The sequence below is a fragment of the Sarcophilus harrisii genome, chromosome 2, assembly GCF_902635505.1.
Source record: "Sarcophilus harrisii chromosome 2, mSarHar1.11, whole genome shotgun sequence".
In the NCBI taxonomy this organism is placed as follows: domain Eukaryota; kingdom Metazoa; phylum Chordata; class Mammalia; order Dasyuromorphia; family Dasyuridae; genus Sarcophilus; species Sarcophilus harrisii.
Genome location: NC_045427.1, coordinates 264,551,919 through 264,573,244, shown reverse-complemented (window position 1 = coordinate 264,573,244; position 21,326 = coordinate 264,551,919). Strand labels below are relative to the sequence as shown.

The window sequence follows — 21,326 nt, the reverse complement described above, 5'->3', positions numbered from 1 at the left end:
ACAAAATAGATGGTTTAATTATATTCACTTTACAAATGAGAAAACTGAAATTTTATACTTGATCATTTGATTATAATTTCTAAAAAAAAAATCACGAGGTCAAACTTTACCAGAAGATTGATAGTATTGCTGTCAGAGACTGATGAGACTGTCGAAATTAATTAGGACAATTTGTCCAAAAAACTAAAAGTTAATTTCCTCTCTATTGTACTGCAGATTGACCTTTTATTATCACAGAGCAGTATAGTTTATTGACAGAGTTGTGAAGATTTCTGTCATGTAATATAAAAAAGAATGAAACCATATAAAAGCAAGTAACAAAAATATTATTTCCGCAGGAAAACAATGAAACTGGCTTAGAGAAAGTCATCAACAAAGTGGCCATATTTAAGTAAGTGCTTTGTCTTTAAAATTATTTTAAAAGTTAGTATGATCATTATTCATGTGCTTTGTAGAAGTTAAAAAATGCTTATGTGAACTTCTAGAATTGCACTCCTCCAAAATATTTATTTCCAAGTATACAACGAAGAATTTAAAAGTTAATTCAATATAATTAGAAACAGGGGAACTTTTTTTAATTATCCTTTAAAAAATTTTGTTGCAAAATATTGAGAAAAGGTATTTCTTAATTTGTATTAAAATCCTGGCAAAACCAAGTGATGCTAAGTCTTGGACACAGAGCACCAAAATTCTATAGCTATAATTTACCATGTGTAGAGAGCCTATCATTTCTTCATTACAACATTATTCCTTTGAATTTAAAACCTTTTTTCATGTTCAGACTCTCCTTTTCAAAAGTGAGGAGTATAAAAGCGATTTGCAGAGTTACTGGAAGGCAATTTCATTTGACTATGAATGATTTTGGAAGTGATAAAAGTGAACCCTTATAAGCATTCCTTATTATATAATCCATAGGCTCAATTTGACAATTCATTCTCTTTGGATGCTTTTAGTTCTAGGAATAGAGCTCTTATTATATAATAAAAAAGTAATTGGAGGGAGTTTAAAAACAGAACCTTACCTGAGAACATCTAAAGATAATTGAGTAATCATAAATTGTGATATTTAAACAAATTGTGATATTATAATTATGGTACATTTCTCCAGCATTTCCATGGTATCTTAAAAAAAAAATCTTGTCCCACAAAATATTATTTTGTTTAAAGAAAAAAACTAGGTATTGTTTGAAGTAGAAATATTTTTATTAATTAAAAATATTCTTTCTCTGGGTTTTTAAAACATATTTAATATTTTTAATTTATTTCAAATAAATGTATGCTCTCATACATTTATGAATGTTTTCTGGTTTATTTTTATGAAGAATTTATGATACAAACCTTAAAAACTATAAAATTAATTATGACTTTTGAAATATTTTAAGGAAAGTGTATAGATTTGATAAGTGGCATGGGGAAGAATGGAAGTTAGTTAGGGTGTGGAACATGGATGAAAAATCTATGGCTTATTTCCTCTCTTTTCTGTGTATATTTTCTCAGTGATCACTTCAAATTTCAAGCATTCAGTTATCTATCATTTCATGTAAGGCCTTTCTGAATTTCAATCCAAAACAAGATTTTTTCAACATTGATTCATATTTACCTACATACTGCCAATATCCCTTGGAATGTTCTTAACACCAATTGCCTTCTTCTGTCAGTGGATGTTTTTTTGTAACCAGGGTTTACTTCTGTGCAGTTATTCTTAAAGGGGACCTAATAAGCAAAGGAATGTTTTTCATGAATGAAGTCCAATTGAATGTCAGAATACTCATTAGAAGAAACTAAATGTTTATTGTATGTTAAGATTTTTAAGTACTAGAGAAGAAAACAAAATTTGACAGAGTTTTGGAACTGTATGTATGTATGTATGTGTATGTATGTATACATATATATGAGCTTGACTAACTAATAGACTAAAATATTAACTGCCTTTTGAAAGAAGTTTATGTTTTGCCTTCATTTTTTTGTCCTTCTGATTTGATCTCTGCTCTGCTATATATTCCCCGCTCTCATCTTCCCAGAATAACTTGCTGATCATACATAGCAAACACTTTTTTTCACCCAAAAGCCCAATAGGCATCTCTACACATGGACATCAACACATGGTCAATATAGAAATCACATTGCTTATACCCTTTGCAGCCATAGGTAGAGAAGCTTTATATAGTCTGTTAAAACAAAATTTGGATCTAACTGTGGCTCAGGTCATGAACTTCGTATTCCAAAATTCAGACTTAACTTGAAGAAAAGAGGGAAGACCAAAAGACTATATAATAAAGATTTAAATAACATCCCTTATGAATGTGAAGTGGAGGTAATGATTAAATTTAAGGATTAGATTTGATAGATAGTGTGCCTGAAGAATACTTCTGTGTTAGAGGTTCACAATATTGTTTGGAGGAAGCAATAAAAAACATTCCAAAGAAAAAGAAAAGCAAGAAAGCAAAATGACTGTCTAATGAGACTTACAAATAGCTGAGGAAAGAAGAAAGGGGAAAGGAGAAAAGGCAAAATACATTCAACTACATGTAGAATTCCAGAATTCTCATTTTTAGTGAGATAGAATAAGTCTATTGATTGAACAGGTATGGATAGGGTACAGTAGGCACTGCAGATCTCCTTACAGTTTCTCCAGAACCCATCTCCTTTTTGAACTTTACTTTCTTTATTGAGTAGATCAGTGTCATTCTAGTCACTCAGGTTCACAACCTTGGTGTCATAAGTAAAAGTTGCTAAATTTTGTTTACACTATCATATCTCTCAAATCTGTTCCTTTTTTTTTTTTTATTATAACCTTTTATTTTCAAAATACATACATGGGTCATTTTTGACATTCACCCTTACAAAACCCTGTGTTCTAATTTTTTCCCCTTCCTTTCCCCCCTTCCCTAGTTGGCAAATGATCCAATATATGTTAAACATATTTCCACAAATATACTGCACAAGAAAAATCTTGAAAGAAAGAAAAAGAGAAAGAAAACAAAATGCAAACAAACAAGAACAAAAAGAGTGAAAATACTATGTTGTAGTCCACACTTGGTTCCAACTGTTCTCTCTCGGGTAGATGGCTTTCTTCATCAAACACCATTGGAACTGGTCTGAATATCCCTTCCTTTCTGTTTACAATGCTACCAACCTGTTAAGGGTTTTATCATCTTATTTTCCCTCTATTTACCAATTTCTCCTCCACACAGGTGAAAGCTGTTAAAGTGATTTTCCTAAAGATCAGAATGCCATTCCCTTATTCACTTTACTCTAGTGGTTCCCTGTTATCTCTAGAAACAAATACTTTTTCCTTGTTTCTCTCATCTTTTAAAACTTTCTATCGTACATTGTACGATAGGTACTAAAACTCAGGTATTAAAACAATGTATAGCATAATTATTAGTATATTTTGTAACATAATTCATAAGTTAATAAATTTACACATATTGGGGTATGTACTCAAAATGTTTTTGTTGATCGGGGACATGATCAAAAAAATTTGGACTTCTGGTTTAATCAGTGAGCATTCATTTTATCAACTTCGTTTATCTTTGTATTGTTAAGCTGAATGTTTGAGTTGTTGTATGTCTCTTTTATAGGAGTCTTTGTAGTGTTCTAAGCTTTGATACAATCATCATAACATCATCTGCAAATAAGACCATTTGTACCAACATCATCATCATCTATTGAGAACCCCTTTTCTATTTTTTTTTCCTATTTTCTCTTTGAACCTTACTCTGAGCATCCAGACAATGACATTTTTCCTTAGGGAAATAATTTATTAATGTATTTTGTTTAGACACAGTAATCATCTCCCAATAGCTATCTTTTTGTTTTTATTTATAGTATATTTAAATAGGTCTGCATAATATTTAATATGGGTATGTTCCTCCTCGTACTCCCCCACAAAATAATAATGATATTAATTAGTAATTGTTGTTTGTCCTTAGTTCTTGAAGAGAACTATGACATCAGGGAGGTGATGCCATGATATGCAAGTCAGTTGGGTTTAAATAAAGGAGGGCTGTGCAAGGTCATCATTTTCCCCTCCAGAGCCATCTTCAGTCCATTGGCAAGATACAGATCAAGATGATTGGAGATGGCCCTGGATTCAGTGGGAGACCTTGGCCTTTTTAAGCTAAGGTCTTCAACAGGTCTCATTTTGACTGAGGCCACACCCATTAAGTGATTAAGGCTAGGTAGCAATTGAGGCAAAGAATCTTATGCTTTCACCTAATCAAAACAACAACAACAAACAAAACAACTAAATCAATAAATTTGGGAGGGGGCAAGCCTTCAAAGTTTCTGGCCAAAACAAAAATGACTGTTATTTACATTCAATTTAAGTCAATCAGGATTTAGATTTTTTTAAATTTTCTTTTCTCCTTTTTTCCTTCCCTCCCTGCTTTCCTTCTTCCCTCCTCTCTTCTCTTCCTCCCTCTTTTCCTTCTTTCCTCCTTTTTCCCTTCCTCCTTCATCTCTCTCTCTCTCTCTTTCTCCCTCTCTGTCTCTCTCTTCCTTCTCTCCTTCCCTCTCTCCTTTCTTCCCTCCTTTTCTCTTTCTGCCCACATAATGGTATTATACCTTTACCTATAAATGATCTTAAAAATATTTTTTCCTCTTTTGCACCTCTGAACCTTTCCAAGATATTTTGAGATTTACTGGCTAGATTTCTTAAGGACCAGGCCTTAAACCAACACAATAAACCAAGCTCCATTTGGTCAATTAATTAGTAATAATTAATAATATTCCTCTGACAGCTTCCCATCCTGTTTTATCCCTATCCATATCCATGTTTTAGTTCAACATTAGAGGGCCTACCCCAAGCTTACTGAAAATCTTCCTCTCCTTCTTTTCACATTGTATGTACACCAGTGGAACAGTTAGGCTTTTTATTGTTTATTCTGAATTTTGCTAGATGAAAAGCTCATCTTTTTTCCATTTACCATTTATGGTGACATTGTCTAGATTTTTATCCTTCCTCTGGTAGAATTTCCACTCATTGGATCCTAAATAGGTATTTCACATTTAGAGTAGCAGAAGAGTATTGTTGATAGGGGTATGCCCTTGACTGATAATTTCACTGGTGTAGGGCATTCACAGAGAGATGTCTTAAAGAAGGTGTATTTTCCATAATTTACAGTTTTAGAATGATAGTAGATAGAACACTGGGCTTAGTTAGAGTCAGGGAGATTCATCCTTCTGAGTTCAAATCTGGCCTCAGGTACTTAATAGCTGTATGACCATGGATACAAGTCACAACACTGTTTGATCCAGTTTCATCATTTGTAAAATGAGCTGGAAAAAGAAATGGAAAACCACTCCATTATATTTGCTAAGAAAACTCCAAATAGGTTCATAAGAGTTGGACATTATTGAAAAGTGACTGAAAAACTGTTGTAACAAATTTGCATATTTGCATATCCAAGCAAAGCAGATTTCTCTACTGTCTATGTCCAAAAAATATATAGTTCAGGCCTGAGTTCATCAACTCAGTAAGAAGTAGGTAACATACTTCTCTTTATGTCTTTGGAATCATGATTGGTTGTTGCATTTATCTTGGTTCTTCAGTCTTTCACAATTGGCTTTATAATGATGTATAAATTGTTCTAATTCAGATCACTTCATTCTAGATCAATTTATACAAGTCTTCCCAAGTTTCTCTGAAATCATCAATTTTAGCATAATAGTATTCCATTACATTCATATTCTGTGCATAATTCCTGTGGCTTTCTACTATAATAAAATATTATTTTTCTACCAAATAAACTAAATAGGATAAGATTGGGGGTTTTTATTTGTTTTTAGATCTTATGGTTTATGTTAATTTTCCAGTTTTTATTTTGTCTGAATAAGGCTTTTAAATATTACAGTTGAATATATTAGATTACTTGACATCTAGGAGTGGGGGTTGGGGGGACAGGGGAGGGGAAATTAGAACATGAGGTTAGTGGTAAAAAATTATCCTTGCATATGTTTTGAAAATAAAAAGTTTGAATAAAAAAATTCTTTGCAAATCTTAAAGGCACATTTTAAAAATTATATATATTAACAATTGATCTGCTTTTTAAAATTTTTTATTTTTTAGGAAACCAGGTGTATCAGGCCATGGAGTTTATGAGCTGAGGGAGGAATGCATGAAAGAATTCAATATGTTCTTTTATCACTACTCCAAAACACAGCACAGCAAGGTAGGAAATAATATCTAAAGGACAAGGAGGTAGGCATTACCATTTCTCTTCTTCTAAAGAAAATTGAACAAAGAATAAAAAGGGACCCCATCTTAGAAGAGGAGAAAGAACCCAAACATATTTGAAAAATAGTTTAACATATTTTCCAAATGAGTTTTGAGGTCATTGTTTGATTTTGTTTTCATCTGTTTTTTAATTATAAATTTAAAAATCATGGCCTGTTGCCTCAGATCACATTGACAGAATTAAAGGTAGTTTAAAAAAATTTAAAAAACAAAATTCTCCACAGTTACATTTTTAGATATTTTATTTTAAATTAATTTATTTTATCCATTTGTGTACATTATTCTACAAAGAAGAATTCTAAAAATAAAGTAGGACAGCTAGGTGGCACAATACATATAGTACCAGGCTTAGAGTCAGTCAGGCTCAACTTCCAAATCTACCTTTAGACATTAGCTCGTATATGATTCTGGGCAAGTCACTTAACCCTGTTACCTCAGTTCTTAATCTGTAAATTGAACTAGAAAAGGAAATGGCAACCCTAGTATCTTTACTAAGAAAATGCTGAAGTGACTGAACAACAACAATAATAATTAAGCTAGAAGACTGTTGGATACTGTTAGCAGCAGTGTTTCCAGCTCTTTTTTGAAGTCATAAATTCAGCAAGCAAAGCTGGAATGTTTTATGCTTACTTATATCAAGAACTAATAATTTGGTGAATTTATTATTGTAGTTGTTGTTATTCCATGCTTGGTTCTAGTAATGTAAGAACATTGAATGGGCATCAGTATTAATTTAGTAACTTTTATAATCACTAAATGGTACCAGTTGCAAACTATTTCCTGCAGGATGATTTTTCTTGCATTTCTAAGAAGAAATGCTATTCCTAGAAGTGAGATCCTAGAAAAACAAAATTCCTTTAATCCAAATTTCCTGCTACAGCTAAATTATGAAAGTTTTAAGTGCCTGTAACCTGACTTTAAAAAAAAAATTTTTTTTTTATCTCTTGCTTGTATATTATATAAATTTATCTATCCCCTAAATCCATCCCCTAAAAACTAACTCTCAAAAATTAAAAAAAAAAAAAAAAAAAAAGAGCAAGAGGGAAAAAATCAACAAAACTAATTAATACCTGGAAAAAATCTGAAATATAGACAGTGTTCCATACCCAAAGATTGCAGTTCCACTAATCCCATCTTTTCACACTCTGCCTTCCCCCCTCACTTCTAAGTAAAATAGAAATCCATCTTTTTAATGACATTAAACACTAATTGAACATACCAGAGATGATACAGGCAGAGAGACACTCAAGTCTCCTCTTCTTCTACCTGTTGTGACATAACAACTTATCACTAAGCTAGGAATGAAGTCTATATAAGAGGGCACTTCATGTTCTATTCTCTCCTGCTTGATACCCCTGCTCCCTCTCTAACCAGGACTCCAGTTTTAGGAATTGGGCAAGGTTTTCCCAAAGTTTTCTCAGAGCAACTAATAAAGGGTTGGAAAAATGCTATACTAAACCACTTTCTGACTCTTGAGGTTGACACAAACTTGTTGATTGTTGGGTCATTTTGATGGATCACAGTGGGTTGTCAAAATATGTGTGGCCTATTAATTTTTAACTGGTGGGCCTTATATATCAGTATTTATAATGTGATGGCATTAATTTAGTAATTTATCCAGAGCAGCACCTCTAGGTAAGACCTTAGAGGTCATTTTATCTCCCCCTCATTTTTTAAATGTGAAAAATGATTCAGAGAGACTTAAGAATCTAAAATGCCATAAGGTTTGTCATTCCTGTTTAAAATGAATTATTCTCTGTAGTTAGTATAATGTAATAAAAATGAATTTTCTTTTACAGGCTGAACATATGCAGAAGAAAAGGAAAAAACAAGAAAATAAGGATGAAGGTAAGAAATGAGATGGTAAATTGAACCAGCTTTATGCTTTAATGATAGCACAAGAATCTTTTTGATGAGTTGGCAGGGGGTGCTATTTTGGGCAGCTGGTAGGAAAAGGAAAATTTTTGTTTCTTGTTCATCTTATAAAATTTGGCTCACATCAGTGAGGGAGGGAGTTTTGAATGATCAAAGCAGTGGCTCATATCTTCTTTTTTCCTTTTAAAAATTTATGAGCTTAGATGTTTCCTTTATCACATACCCTTTGGAGCATGATTTGTTATTGTTTTGATCAGAATTCTCAAAGTTGTTTTAGTTTGTTGTTGTTGTTGTTTTTTTTAAGAATTCTTTGAATATCTCTCCTTGACCTGTTTTACAGATTAGTTGTTTATATTAGCAAGTATATTGTATTTTCTTTTACTTTGATTTTTTCCCCTAATATTTCTTGCTGTTTTATGGAATCATTGATTTCTGTTTTGTCCATTCCAATTTCCAAAGAGTCTGTTACTTGGATAAGATTTACCACTTTCTATTCAAAGCTATTTATTCTCCTTTCAATTTTTTCCTCCAGAACTTTTCTTTTTTTCATTTATTTTATTTTATTTCATCTAGGTATTCATCTAATCCCTGTGGGAAAATTCTTCTTCTTCTTCTTTTTTTTCTTTTTTGTATTGTGATTGTCACAGAATTACAATCTCCTTTTTTTAAGTTTCTAGATTTGCAATCATTTTTAACATTGATTATTGTCTTTTTTGCTTTACTCATTCTTTCATCTTTAGTTCCTAAATTAGGGATTTGTGCTAGGAGCAGGCCTTGTTCCCTGCCATACTTTTGGAGGGAGTAGTTATCCTTTTTTATTCTGATCTGGGCACTCACCTCTACTTTTTAAAGATAAGCTTCTTAGAATCTTTGAACTTCAGAACACTGGATCTTTAGTGTCCTTTTTATGGAGCCTGAGAACAGAGTGTTAAGATCTGGGTTGTCCCATCTGAACCTTGCCTTTCCCATAGCTTTTAAGATTGCTGCTATGAGCTTCTAAACACCTTGGAGCTCTATCAGAGGGGCTTTCTTCTCTAGCTTTATCTAAATACAGTTTTATAAGGCACATGCATCACTAACCAGTGGTCTGGTCACAGTGGGAAGCTACCATCTTCTTTGCCTGTAACACTGGTTTTACTGAGCTTGGGCCACTCAACTGGATTTCTTAATCATTATTCTTTCTTAAGGTATTTTCTTGCATAGGTGTATAGGGGGCATTCAGCTTCTCTTCATTCAGATATTATCTGACTCTAAAGGAGGCCTCTGTTTTCTAAAGCATGGATTCTTTTTTTGACATGGACTTGCTCTGACTTTTATATAGCAAAAACTTGCTTTTTTCCTTTTTGTCTTTATTTCATCTATATTTGTGAATCATGTAATGAAATAAATAGTTATTTACAATAGAAATTTACATATATGTGGCCTTGTTTCCACCAGCACTACCACCACCACCTCCTCCTGAATTTTGCCCTGCTTTCAGCAAGGTGGTTAACATTCTCAACTGTGATATCATGATATACATTCTCACAACCATATTGCGTAGAGCAGTGGAACTGGATAGTCATTTATGGACTGAAGCTATGATCCAGATGGTATGTATAATGGCAAGTTAGAGTCATAAGAAAAGTCCCTTAGTTCAGCTGTTTGCTTTCAGATAAGAATGCACTTAAATGATTTCAGCTGGTTATCTAGCTTAAAAACACCTAAAAGAGATTCAACAGTTTCCTTTAGTAGCACATTGTCATATTTAACAATTCCTACTCAGTTCCTTTTATTTATCGTCTCCTTAATATAGGATAAATTTTATCAGTCTTTGGGTTTAAGGACCTGTGTTCAAATTCTATATTTCTCCCTTTACTAGCTATGTGTGACTAGGAAAAACAAATTACATGTTACCTAAGCTTCCTTATCTTCAACCATAAGATGGATACTATAATAATTGGACCAACTTTCTTGCAGAATTGTGAGGAGAGTTCTTTGTAAATCTTAAAAGTGTTATCTAAATGTAAAATTTTTCGACTTGTACAAAGGGATTTAATTTTTCCTAAGAATTTCTGCCTTTAAAGGTATGAATAGTACATTTTTTATTTCTTTGAATTCCTCTTACATTTTGAAAAGTTACTGTACACTCTATAACTATCTGGTTATAACAAAACTCAGAAAGATAAATAATCACAAATAAATAAAAATTAGGAAGAAAAATCTTACAGGAAACTCTTATCCTGGAGTAGTTATCTGGCACAATGGATAGAGCACTGGCTCTGAAGTTAGGAGAATCTGAAATCAAATTCAACATCAGACACTTGATACTTATTAGTTGTGTGAGCCTAGTCAAGTCATTTAATCATAATTGCTTCACCAAAAACAAAAAATAAATCAAAAAAACCCTTATCCTTTAATCATTTGAACTAAACTAACACAAAAAAGACAAGCATTATCTTTCGGTGTTTCTAAGTCTCTGTCAAGGCTCACTACTTATGGTTTTCTTTTATTATAGTCAGTGTGAAAATAGTTATGGTTTTCCTCAACCCATTGTGTTTTCTCATATATAGGTCTTCCATATTTCCTGGCATTTATTTATATTTCTGGATCTTTCTTAATTTTTAAGAAATTTAACCAAAGATGTATGGTTCCAAAGTCTGTATTCTCTTTCTTGCTTCTTTAGGTATTTCATCTTCTTGCTCTGGGTTTACTCGAAGAGAAACAACAGCTCCAAAGAGCTCCTGAAGAAGAAGTGACATTTGACTTTTATTATAAGGCTTCACGTATGTATGGTTCTTATTTTTCAATGAAATTCTGATTTGTGAGTGAAATTTTAGGATTATAGTCTTATATATTATATTATAGACTTAGCCTTCTTTACCTGGGAAGATGTCTCTAGTTTTGTTACTATTGGCTTAATAATTTCTACTCATAGGAATCTCTGACTTTGGGTATTAGCAGAGCAGTAACTAGCCCTACCTGCACTTGAAGCAAATGTACTTGACTGGGACTAAGTTAGGGAGGCAAAGGAATGTGGTATGTGGCAACATTAGTACAGAGTACCTTCTGACTACAGTTGTGCTTGGTTGCCTGCTGTAGACCTCTTGGGAGTTGGAGAAATGTGGTCCAAGAGAAGAACACTACAGTATTGGCACTGAGAATAGTGATTCGTGTACTATAACATTATTAGTTAGTACAAATGTAGATATAGCATTCATTGGGGAAAGAAGAGTAGCACAGTTCTTTCTTCACCAATCAAAAGGAAGTATACCTTATTTCTACCCCAAGATGATTGTATCTTTGTGTGCAAAGACCTTTTGAGCCCTTGTTCAACAGTAAGAGTTGTGCATTTCATGGCTTGTCACTTTTTGTCAGAATATATCAGCTGTTGGCAGCACTTATTTCAGGATTAATAAATTGCCATTCACAGACTTAATGTTCTAATTGATATTTCATTATCATTATAGTAGGACAAGATCCTAGACTTGAGAAGATTACCAATTTTTAAGATATTTGCAAAAGGGCTTCCTAAAGTATAATTTAGTGCCTCTTTTTTAATGTTCAAGTAACTCTAGGTAACAAGAAGTTCATTCTATCATGCTGAAAAGGCTTCTAGTATAGACCCGGTAATGGGTTATAAATCTGTTGTCCAAAACTAGACTACCTAAATTTGACTAGAGTGACACCAAAGCATGTTTGCTCTTTCAGCCATAACCATTTACAAACAATAGAAAGACATAATGGAGATTCAGTCTATCAGTAAGAAAAATTACCCACATCAACAAAATAACAAAATCTTGTAGTAGCCATTGTGTAGAGCATTTGTGTTTTTGAATTAAACTTAAAATATTTCTGAAGCAACAATAATAGTGAATATATATTTTTAAAACTCTAATTTGGAACAAAATTATATAGGTCTAAGTTATAAAATTAAACAGGAAAGTTTTAAATTCATAACCTGAATAGTTTTCTTTTTTTTTAAGTTTTTTTTTAAACCACTGAAACACATTTTCAAGAAAGATGATAGGACTTTCTTTCAAAAAAGTGCTGAAAACCAAGAAACAGAATCTGACTTCTTTATTGAACCACTATTCATTAACTTGTAACCAGTGGATGAAGTTAAAAACAAAAGCATCTCTTATACTAAACTTCATAATGAAATTTTGATTATTTAGAGATATAACATAATTATCTGTGAATATAATCTCTCTTTTCTGCTTTTTTTATACTTATTTTTTATTCTCCCCTCCAGTAATGAATAAACAGAAAAAGAGAAAATGTGTTTTACATATTAGTCAGTTGTACTACATATTAACTTTGTTAAAAGATTTGGTAGAAGAAAAATGGAAGTGTTTAATTAACATGGATTTTTCATAGTAATTGCCAATAATTATAAAACTAAATTGATACACTTTTTATATTTTATTGTGAAAGTATTGTAAAATGTGCTTATTTTGTCCAATTCTACTTTTATTTCCTGAAAAAGGGCTGGCAAGTTCATCTGGGAATGTTCAGAATATACAAACACTTTTGGAAAAACTGAAAGGAATTCCCCAGTTGGAAGCTCAAAAGGACATGATTAGTTGGATACTACAGGTAGATAAGAAAAATAAAATAATTGTATCTTGAATGATACATAAATAAAATAAACCTATCTTGTTTTAGTTTTATTCTTTCCATAGCTATTGTTTTCTAACTTAAATTTGTTCCTTCTTCTCTGATGATAAATTTATGTTTTTTTCATTATCATTTATTTCTCTTGTTGACACCAAGTCGCATGAATTCTGATGTGTTTTTAAAAGGTATCTGTATATCTATATAAAGATCTACATATATATATAGATATATATTAAACAGAATCTTTGCCAGGCTATTTTTTTTTAGTGCCCAGTGTTAGAACAGAACAAAATATAATGAACCCTGTCTTTCTTAAGATAGAAAATTTTCTTTCTTTCTTTTTTCTTCTTTTCTTTTCTTTTTTTTTTTTTTTCCCCTGAGGTAATTAGGGATAAGTGACTTGCCCAGGGTCACACAGCCAGGAAGTATCAAGTGTCTGAGAGCAATTTTGAACTCAGATCCTCCTGACTTCAGGGCTGGTTCTCTATCCACTACGCCATCTAGCTGCCCCAAGAAAGAAAATTTTCAAATAGAAATCATCATCAAGAATTAAACCACAGTTTTGCTAAGTCTCAAGGTAGAGTACCAGGCCTAGTACCAGGAAGCCCTGAGTTCACATCCTGCCTCAGACACAAGTCCCTTAATCTTGTTTGCCTCAATTTCCTCATCTGTAAATTGAGGTAGAGAAGGAAATGGCAAACCACTCCAGTATTTCTGGGAGGTAGACATGAATGAAACAGCTAAACAGTATTTAGTATTTGAGCAAATGTTTCATTTCTTTGCTTTTCATTTTAGGAAGGTTATACTTGTTTTTCAGTTGTTTGATTATATCTAACTTGGTATGATAACCCTATGAATCAGACTGTCCATGGGCTTTTCTCTTGGCAAGATCATGGAATGGTTTGCCATTTCGTCCTCCAGTGGATTAAGACAAATAGAGGTTAAGTGACTTTACTTACTTAAGATTACACAGCTAGTAAGTGTCTGGGGCAAGATTTGAATTTAAATCTTCCTGATTCTGGTGTCAGTAATCTATTTGCTGAGCCTCCTATTATAACCTAGATGTCTCTTTTTGAGTTTGATCAGTGTAAGAGGATAATCAAATAAAAATAGCAGTGACCTTTGAAAGTACTTTTAAAATATTTTCCCAACTGCTCTGCAGAGGAGGTCCAAAAGTATAGTATATTGCATATATTTACAGATTTTTTTCAATGTTTTTGGTTTAGTGTACCAATATACACAGTATACAATGTAATTGGTTTAGTGAATATTTTTGTTTTTTAAAAAAATTCTTTATTTTAGAATATGGCTGTTAGGTATGGAAAGGAAAGTGGGATTACTTGGAGAAATCTAGCTGATAAGAAAACCAAAGTTATCAATAACATTTTCAAGAAAGAAAATGCTTCAAGTAGATTTCACAAAATCTCATATTTGCATAATATTTTCTATGAAAACTGATTAAGAAAGCCAAAAACTAAAGTAGAAAACTTATTTGCCTTTATGGAAAAAAGCCATGTAAGTTAATGATATAAATGGGGACATGTCCACAAGGAAGGTTAAGGTAATTTACTATGCTTATTTATGCCAATTAAATCTTTTCTTTATATTTCATTCTTTCTTCATAGATGTTTGACACAGTGAAACGATTGAGGGAAAAATCTAGTTTAACAGTAGCAACTGTATCTGGATCAGAACTTATCAAGAATGATGAGGTAATAAAACCAAGACAATGAGGGTCATTCCACCATAAAACTTCAATTTTTTCTCCCTTACCTTTAACATTATGAATCTTTTAAAGTCATTTGCTATTAAGTAATAACTACAGTTAAAAGTGATTATGGAGACTTTTTTTTTTCTCTTTTCTCATTTCTTCTATTGTTCTGTTATGCCTTATAATGCAGTACTTGGGAAAATTATTCATATTTTTTTTCCATAAGAATCAGAAAAGCTTGAAGTAAGAGCTATGTCCCAATAACATTTATGTAGGTTGCTTAGGTCTAATGTGTGCTGAGTCCAGTGAATTAAATTTACGTATCTTACATTTTGACTCAGTTGGGTTGACAATGATATTGATATTCATAAAGCTGTTTTTGAGGAAGATGATATTTTACTAATCAGTATAAAAAGGACTATGCTTAGACAGGATTAATAATTAGAGTAATATCAATGAATCCCTAGTAATTTTGTGAATTTCTTTTCTTAAAAAATTCTAGCTTTCAAAGTAAGAACTTTTAAATATTTTCAGTTTCCATCTTTTGATTTGTGACAAATAATTCAAAAAATTGTTTGAGTTGATGTTACTTTTTAATTATGCAACCGAGGTAAAGGCTTATCAATTTAAGTTCCCAAAGCGGAGAAAAACTGCTCCAGTAGCGACCCCTCAACACATCAGAAACAGGAAGGACAGGACTAGCATTTTGCCTCATAGATTAAGGGAATTAAGTTTTGATAGTATGACCCGATTTGTAAAATGCATTCAACTTTGTGAAAACATGTTTCAGCTGTATTTTCTGTTGTTTTTCTTTAAATTCAGAGTATGCAGGATAAAGAAAAGGCAGAACGCAAGAGAAAGGCGGAAGCTGCTAGGCTTCATCGTCAGAAAATCATGGCACAGATGTCAGCCTTACAAAGGAATTTCATTGAAACTCACAAACTATTATATGAGAATACCTTAGATCTACAAGGGAAAGAAAATTCCGTTGTAGAGGAAGAAAGGTAAGAAATGATCTTAACTCTATACTTTGATAAAAAAAAATTAAATACTTTGTAAAATATATTTCTCAATATGCATTATGAAATTGATGACTGTCAGAAGATATTGTAATCGGCATATTGTATATAGTCTTACCAAAGCATCAATACATTCTATCTATAAAGAAATATACTGATTTGGAAAACTTTTCTCCCATCTAATTAAGTCTGAAAATTCTTAGTAGTTTCTCTGATTTGGGAAAAAAAAAAAAAAGGAAATAGTATTTTAAGGTTTATGTAACTAAAAGTGATCATTCTTAATCATCTGATGTTCAGAAATTCTTTTTTTCCAGTCTTCATGAGCATCTGCTAATTTTCTACAAATTCTTTCTATCTGAAAAATACTGGCATTTAATACAGACACTGAATAACAAGTATTGACTCTGTGTCTTATTAACCACTGTAACAAATTTAGGAAAATAGGTGGCATACAAATAAAAATATAAAAACACTAGTAGTAGAAACAGACAGATTGTATATTGGAAAAGTACCATTAGTCAAAAGTTGAGAGGGACAGTGATTGACAAGTAAAAATTGTAGCCATTCAGTACCTGGGCAATCAATCAATCAAGAAGCACTTATGACATTTCTACTATGTGCTAATCCATGTGTTGGGGATAGAGAAAGGCAAAAACAGTCTCTCTTCTTATAGAATTTATATTCTAATAAGACAGATGTAAATAATGTTATATAAATCCAAAATAGCTGTTTACAACATACATACAGAGTAAATGTAAAGTCATCTGGAAGGGGTTATTAGGAAGGCTTACTGCAAGAAGGTGAGTTTTGATCTGAGTCTTGAAAGAAGCCAAGAATTCTCAGAGGAATAGTTGAGAAGGGAGAGCAAATTTCAGGTTTGGGGATCATTTGGTGCTAAATCACAGAGAAAAGAAAGAGGGTCTCATGTGAGAGGAATAATAAGTAGGCCATACATCTGGATCAAAGAATTCTTGGGACAGGGGAGTATGTGTCTGGGGATGTGTGTGGAGGGGGAGGGTTAATAAATACAGTATATGAAGATTAGAAAGGTAGAAAAAGTTCAGATTTTGAGGAATTTTAAATTCCAAACAGTGGACTTTATATTTGATCCTGAAGGTAACAAGGAGTCACTGGGATATTGAATATGGAAATGTGATATGATCAGATTTAGTCTTATTTTTTAGAAGCTGAAAAAGGATAGTCTTTGGTAGGGAGAGATTTGAGCTAGAGAAACCAATTAAAAGACGATTGCAACAGTCCAGGCAAGAGATATGATGGTCTTAAGTAGAGTGGTGTACAGAAAAAGAGCACAGAAAAAGGAAGAGATGGATGGATGGATTGACACATAGAAATAGTACTACTGGGTGGTTAAGTGAAAGTGGTATATTTGATAGTAATAGGGGAAAGTTTTCAGGAAATAGGAATTTCATTTGCATGTGCTTAAGACAACTTTTTGAAATGTATATAATTCACAACATCCAAGAAACAATTGGTGATGTGGGACAGGAGATTAGGAGAAAGATTCAGCACCATGATTGTTAGGGCTTCAATTATATATCTTCAAAAATACTTTTTTGGACAACTTGAATTTGTTCAAATGCAGTTGATATAGTAGGGAACTTTCAAGTTGCTTTATGTGTTATTTCTTACCTGAAAGAGAGCAAGAATTCAGAAAACTGCATTATTTCACACAAGCAGTAACCTTTCTGATACCCATTTGCACAAGAAAATTTCAGATAGTTTTCAAGGTAAAGTACTATATTTGTTGTGTATCTTCTGGTACAGTAAGAACAGTAGACAGAGTAGGATTGTTTTCCCTTTCCTCCTCAATTCCTTACCTTTTACCATAGCCTCTGATTTCCAGAAATGCCAGTATGCTCTACTTGTCCAAAGTGTTGCCAGTCTGGCTCTGTGGGAAACATGGTGTAGGCAGCAACAGCAAATAGCAAGAGATTGTGGACAATTTATTATGATATTAATGTAGTTCTTAATCATTTAACATGTATAAAACTATGCTATCCTTTTTTATTAGCTCTTCATCTGATGAAGTTTTTAAGTGTTGATAATCCTTAACCATATAATTTCTATAAGCTTTGTGGCTTTAGTTGTATGACTTTGCACAGCCTGGTGCTTTGGGGGAACACATGTCATATCAAAAGAATTGACTATCAGTGACAGAGAGTAAAGAAGAAGTAGATCTTAAATGTACTATGGAGGATATATTGGTAACTGGTTAGGTGTGATACATGAAAAAGAGAACTAAGTAATATTGTAATTCAAGTGGGTCAAGGGATCTCTTCATGAGATCTGAAGATTTAGTACTGAAAGGGATGCTTAAAGATTATCCATTACAACTTCTTCATTTTACAGATAGGGAATAAGTCCCAGATTGGCTAAGGGTACTTACTCAAAGCTATACATGTAGTATGTGTAGAGCAGAGATTCATACTAGGATCATTTTGTTTAGGAGTCTCTGATTCTTGCATTATTGAATGAAATTCAAGTAAACATTTTAAAATCTCTATTCATTTCTCTTGGTAGTATACCTATGACCATTGACTACTCTAGAATTGCATTGGGACCTAAACGTGGTCCTTCTCTTAGTGAAAAGGAAATGCTGACCTGTATTCTTTGTCAAGAGGAACAAGAAGTAAGATTAGAAAATGCTGCTATGGTTTTGTCAGCCTGTGTCCAGAAATCCAGTGCTTTAACACAGCAGAGAGGAAAGCCTCTGGAACTCTCAGGAGGTATGTATATTCCAAATCCTTCTAGGCTTATCTGTTTTTGTGTTCTCTTTATCTCTCTACACACACACACACACACACACACACAACTGCGCATGTTTTTTTCTTGTGGTTTTTCCCTTTTGTTCTGATTCTTCTTTTACAGCATGACTAATGTGAAAATACGTTTAATATGATTGTATATGTAAAAAACCTATATCAAATTGCTTGCCATCTTGGGAAAGGTTGAGGGAAGGGATGGAGGAAGAAAAAATGGAAATCAAAAATGTTATAAAAGCAAATGTTGAAAATTAATTTAAAAAAACAAAAACTTTGAAAAGTTAGGTTACTTAGCAAGGTTCACAGTCAGTGTGTATATGCCAGTCTGGCATGTAGTAGGCACTTAGTAAATAATGATTGATTGATTCACAACTACCTCTTTACTCATTGTCCATATAATGTCTTATAATGGTAGCTAGGTGGTGAGTCTGGAGTCAGAAAGATATGAGTTCAAATCCACTCTCAGATACTAGCTATTTGACCCTGACTTAGACTCTGTCTGTCTCAGTTTCCTCAACTGTAAAATAGGGATAATAGCAACGACTATCAGAATTGTTGTGAGGATCAAAGAAGAGAATATTTGTTAAAAAATGTTTAGCACAATGCCTGGCACATAGTAGGTAGAATGTAAATACTTATAATGATACTGTTTTAACTAATATTAGTTTTTCATGATTGGAAAAATTGGTTCATAGCTCTTATTTATGTCTTTCTCTACTAGAAATAACAGATCCACTCTTCATGGATCCTAACCTTGCATGTGGAACCCACACTGGCAGCTGTGGCCATGTCATGCATGCAATCTGCTGGCAAAAGTAAGTCCTTTTTTTTCATTTTGAAAATTTCCTAAAATTAAACTGAATTAAACTCATCATGTTTGTTGTCCCAAACTTCACATTTTCTTATATCTCTTCTTCCCCAGCCATACTTCTTTCTCTTCTTTTCCATTACTTTCTTTTACCTTTTTTCTATTGTTACTCACATATTCTTTCTGTGTTCTTTTACCTCTTTTTTTTCTTTATAGTTAGAAAATAACCATGTCCCTGTCTGTTGGGGATAAGATAAGAGTAGTAATAATGGAAATGATCAAGCAATAGATGTTAAGATTTCAAAGAACAAAAATAAGCAAATCTTTGGCATGAGATATACACATGAATATATGTGCATATATGATCATGTATATTCGGTCATATATATTTGTATATGTGTGTGTAAATCATAATTATATATAATTCATCTTGAGTCAAGAAGACCCAGGGGTAAGTCAGTTCTCCTAACAAGACTTGAAGAATAGTACTTAAGAAAGTTTGCTGCTCTATAAAAATAGACAGTTTCTATACCATAAGTTCCCAGAATGGATGAAATCACAAGTGTATATCAAAAAAAAAATTTTTTTTTTACACATGAATGTGTATGCTCACATACACATATACACATAGAGATTTACTCTACATATATAGTACAATTTTAATTATTTTTATTATGCCTCTTATTAGGGCCTGCTGATTTAGTGGATTTTGGGTTGGCCCTTGGGTCAGGAAGATATAGGATCAAATCCTGCCTTCCAGGTACCTACTAGTTCTTTGACTATAGGCAAATCACTTGACCTCCCAGTTCCTAGGTCACTCTCTAAGATTATAAATTACAAAGGTATTAGTATCTGCTGCATTGGAGAGGACTTTTCCATGTATTGATAAATCACAGTTTTATGTGCGTGTGTGTGTGTATGTGCAGATTGAAAAATTATAAACATAAATAGTGCCATATGATATATGTATTTTCATTTAAATTATCATATTTTCAAATGCCATAATATTTAAGCATGTCTATTCTATCTTAATTCTTAGCAGTTTTAATCACTGTTACTATTTGTGTTAGATAATCATCAATTTTGGGAATAGCTTCTGGAAAGTCACTTCCTTATGATTTTTCAATATTTCTTGTACTGACATTGAAAGGAAACAGAAATTTACATAAATAGCCAAACTATTTTAGAAATATCCCTGAGGAAAGTATTCCAAAGGCAGAAAAATAGGACAAGAGGATCCAAGTTTCATCTCTTCTGAGAAAGGAGAAATCCTAAAAAATTGCATTTTTCAACTGTTCTTAAGCAAAGTTTTTTTAACCTATGCAAAAGGCCTTTTCTAGCTTATTTATTTATTCTGATGACTCAAATCTAAAGAGAATAGACTTTGTATTATAAATCTATCTTCTGATTGTGGTAGGACAACACTGCAATAAATCTTCAGGCCTTTAAAATTTTTACTATCAGTTTCCCCTAAACAAGAAAGCCAACTTATTTCTGTTTTAATGGGCTAGTTCTTTGTATTTGCATTTTTAAGATACATTGTGAGGGAAGTAACTTTTAAAAGTACATCAGCAATTATTAGTAGAATGTGTAGGGGGGAAAAATACATCAATAATTATGAAGACCAGACATGTGGAAACACCTTAAGAAAATTTATTATCTTTAGCACGTCCTTAGATTTATTATGATTTATCAGATTTTTTGATATATCAAATTCTAGGTAATTGTACAATGTTAAATTAACCCTTTTCTTTTGAAATTTTGTAGGTACTTTGAAGCTATACAGATTAATTCTCGCCAGCGCCTTCATGTTGAGTTTTTTGACTTGGAGAATGGAGAATATCTTTGTCCTCTTTGCAAATCTTTGTGCAATACTGTGATTCCTATTGTTCCTTTACAAATACAAAAAATAAACAGGTATATTTTGTTTGTGTACTTAGTCTCATTTCCAAGCCTCTAGTACCTCTTAGTGATCACAATCTTATTTTGAGACCACGTGTCAGTTTTTCATTAATCAAAAAGTAATTACATTCTCTTCTCCTCCCACTGTGATTTTTAATGTTTACTTCAGTACTTTCCTATTAGATCCATTGTCTGATCAGCACGTGTAATTACTAATACTTGTAATCAGTAACTAATGCCAGTAATAATAACTGGTAGGGATTACAACCCATTCATGTGTAAAAATAATAAAAGTAATATAGAAATGTTCATAGCACTGTAAAGTTTGCAAAATACTTTACATGCCATTCTCTGACTTGGTCCCCACAACAACAAATATGATTACTTCC

The 21,326-nt window shown here is 32.4% G+C and overlaps 1 protein-coding gene across 2 annotated transcripts in view; it reads left to right on the top strand.

Moving 5' to 3' along the window:
• The window catches only part of UBR1 (ubiquitin protein ligase E3 component n-recognin 1), a 134,221-nt gene that overhangs the window by 59,858 nt on the left and 53,037 nt on the right, over positions 1-21,326 (top strand). For both annotated transcript variants that reach the window (XM_012546625.3, XM_023500812.2), the window contains exons 22-32: positions 339-391; positions 6,073-6,175; positions 8,040-8,088; positions 9,553-9,707; positions 10,781-10,880; positions 12,584-12,693; positions 14,340-14,426; positions 15,248-15,429; positions 17,986-18,191; positions 18,949-19,042; positions 20,803-20,952. In XM_012546625.3, coding sequence (XP_012402079.1) covers positions 339-391; positions 6,073-6,175; positions 8,040-8,088; positions 9,553-9,707; positions 10,781-10,880; positions 12,584-12,693; positions 14,340-14,426; positions 15,248-15,429; positions 17,986-18,191; positions 18,949-19,042; positions 20,803-20,952 — 1,289 coding nt within the window. The remainder of the gene's footprint in view (positions 1-338; positions 392-6,072; positions 6,176-8,039; positions 8,089-9,552; positions 9,708-10,780; positions 10,881-12,583; positions 12,694-14,339; positions 14,427-15,247; positions 15,430-17,985; positions 18,192-18,948; positions 19,043-20,802; positions 20,953-21,326) is intronic.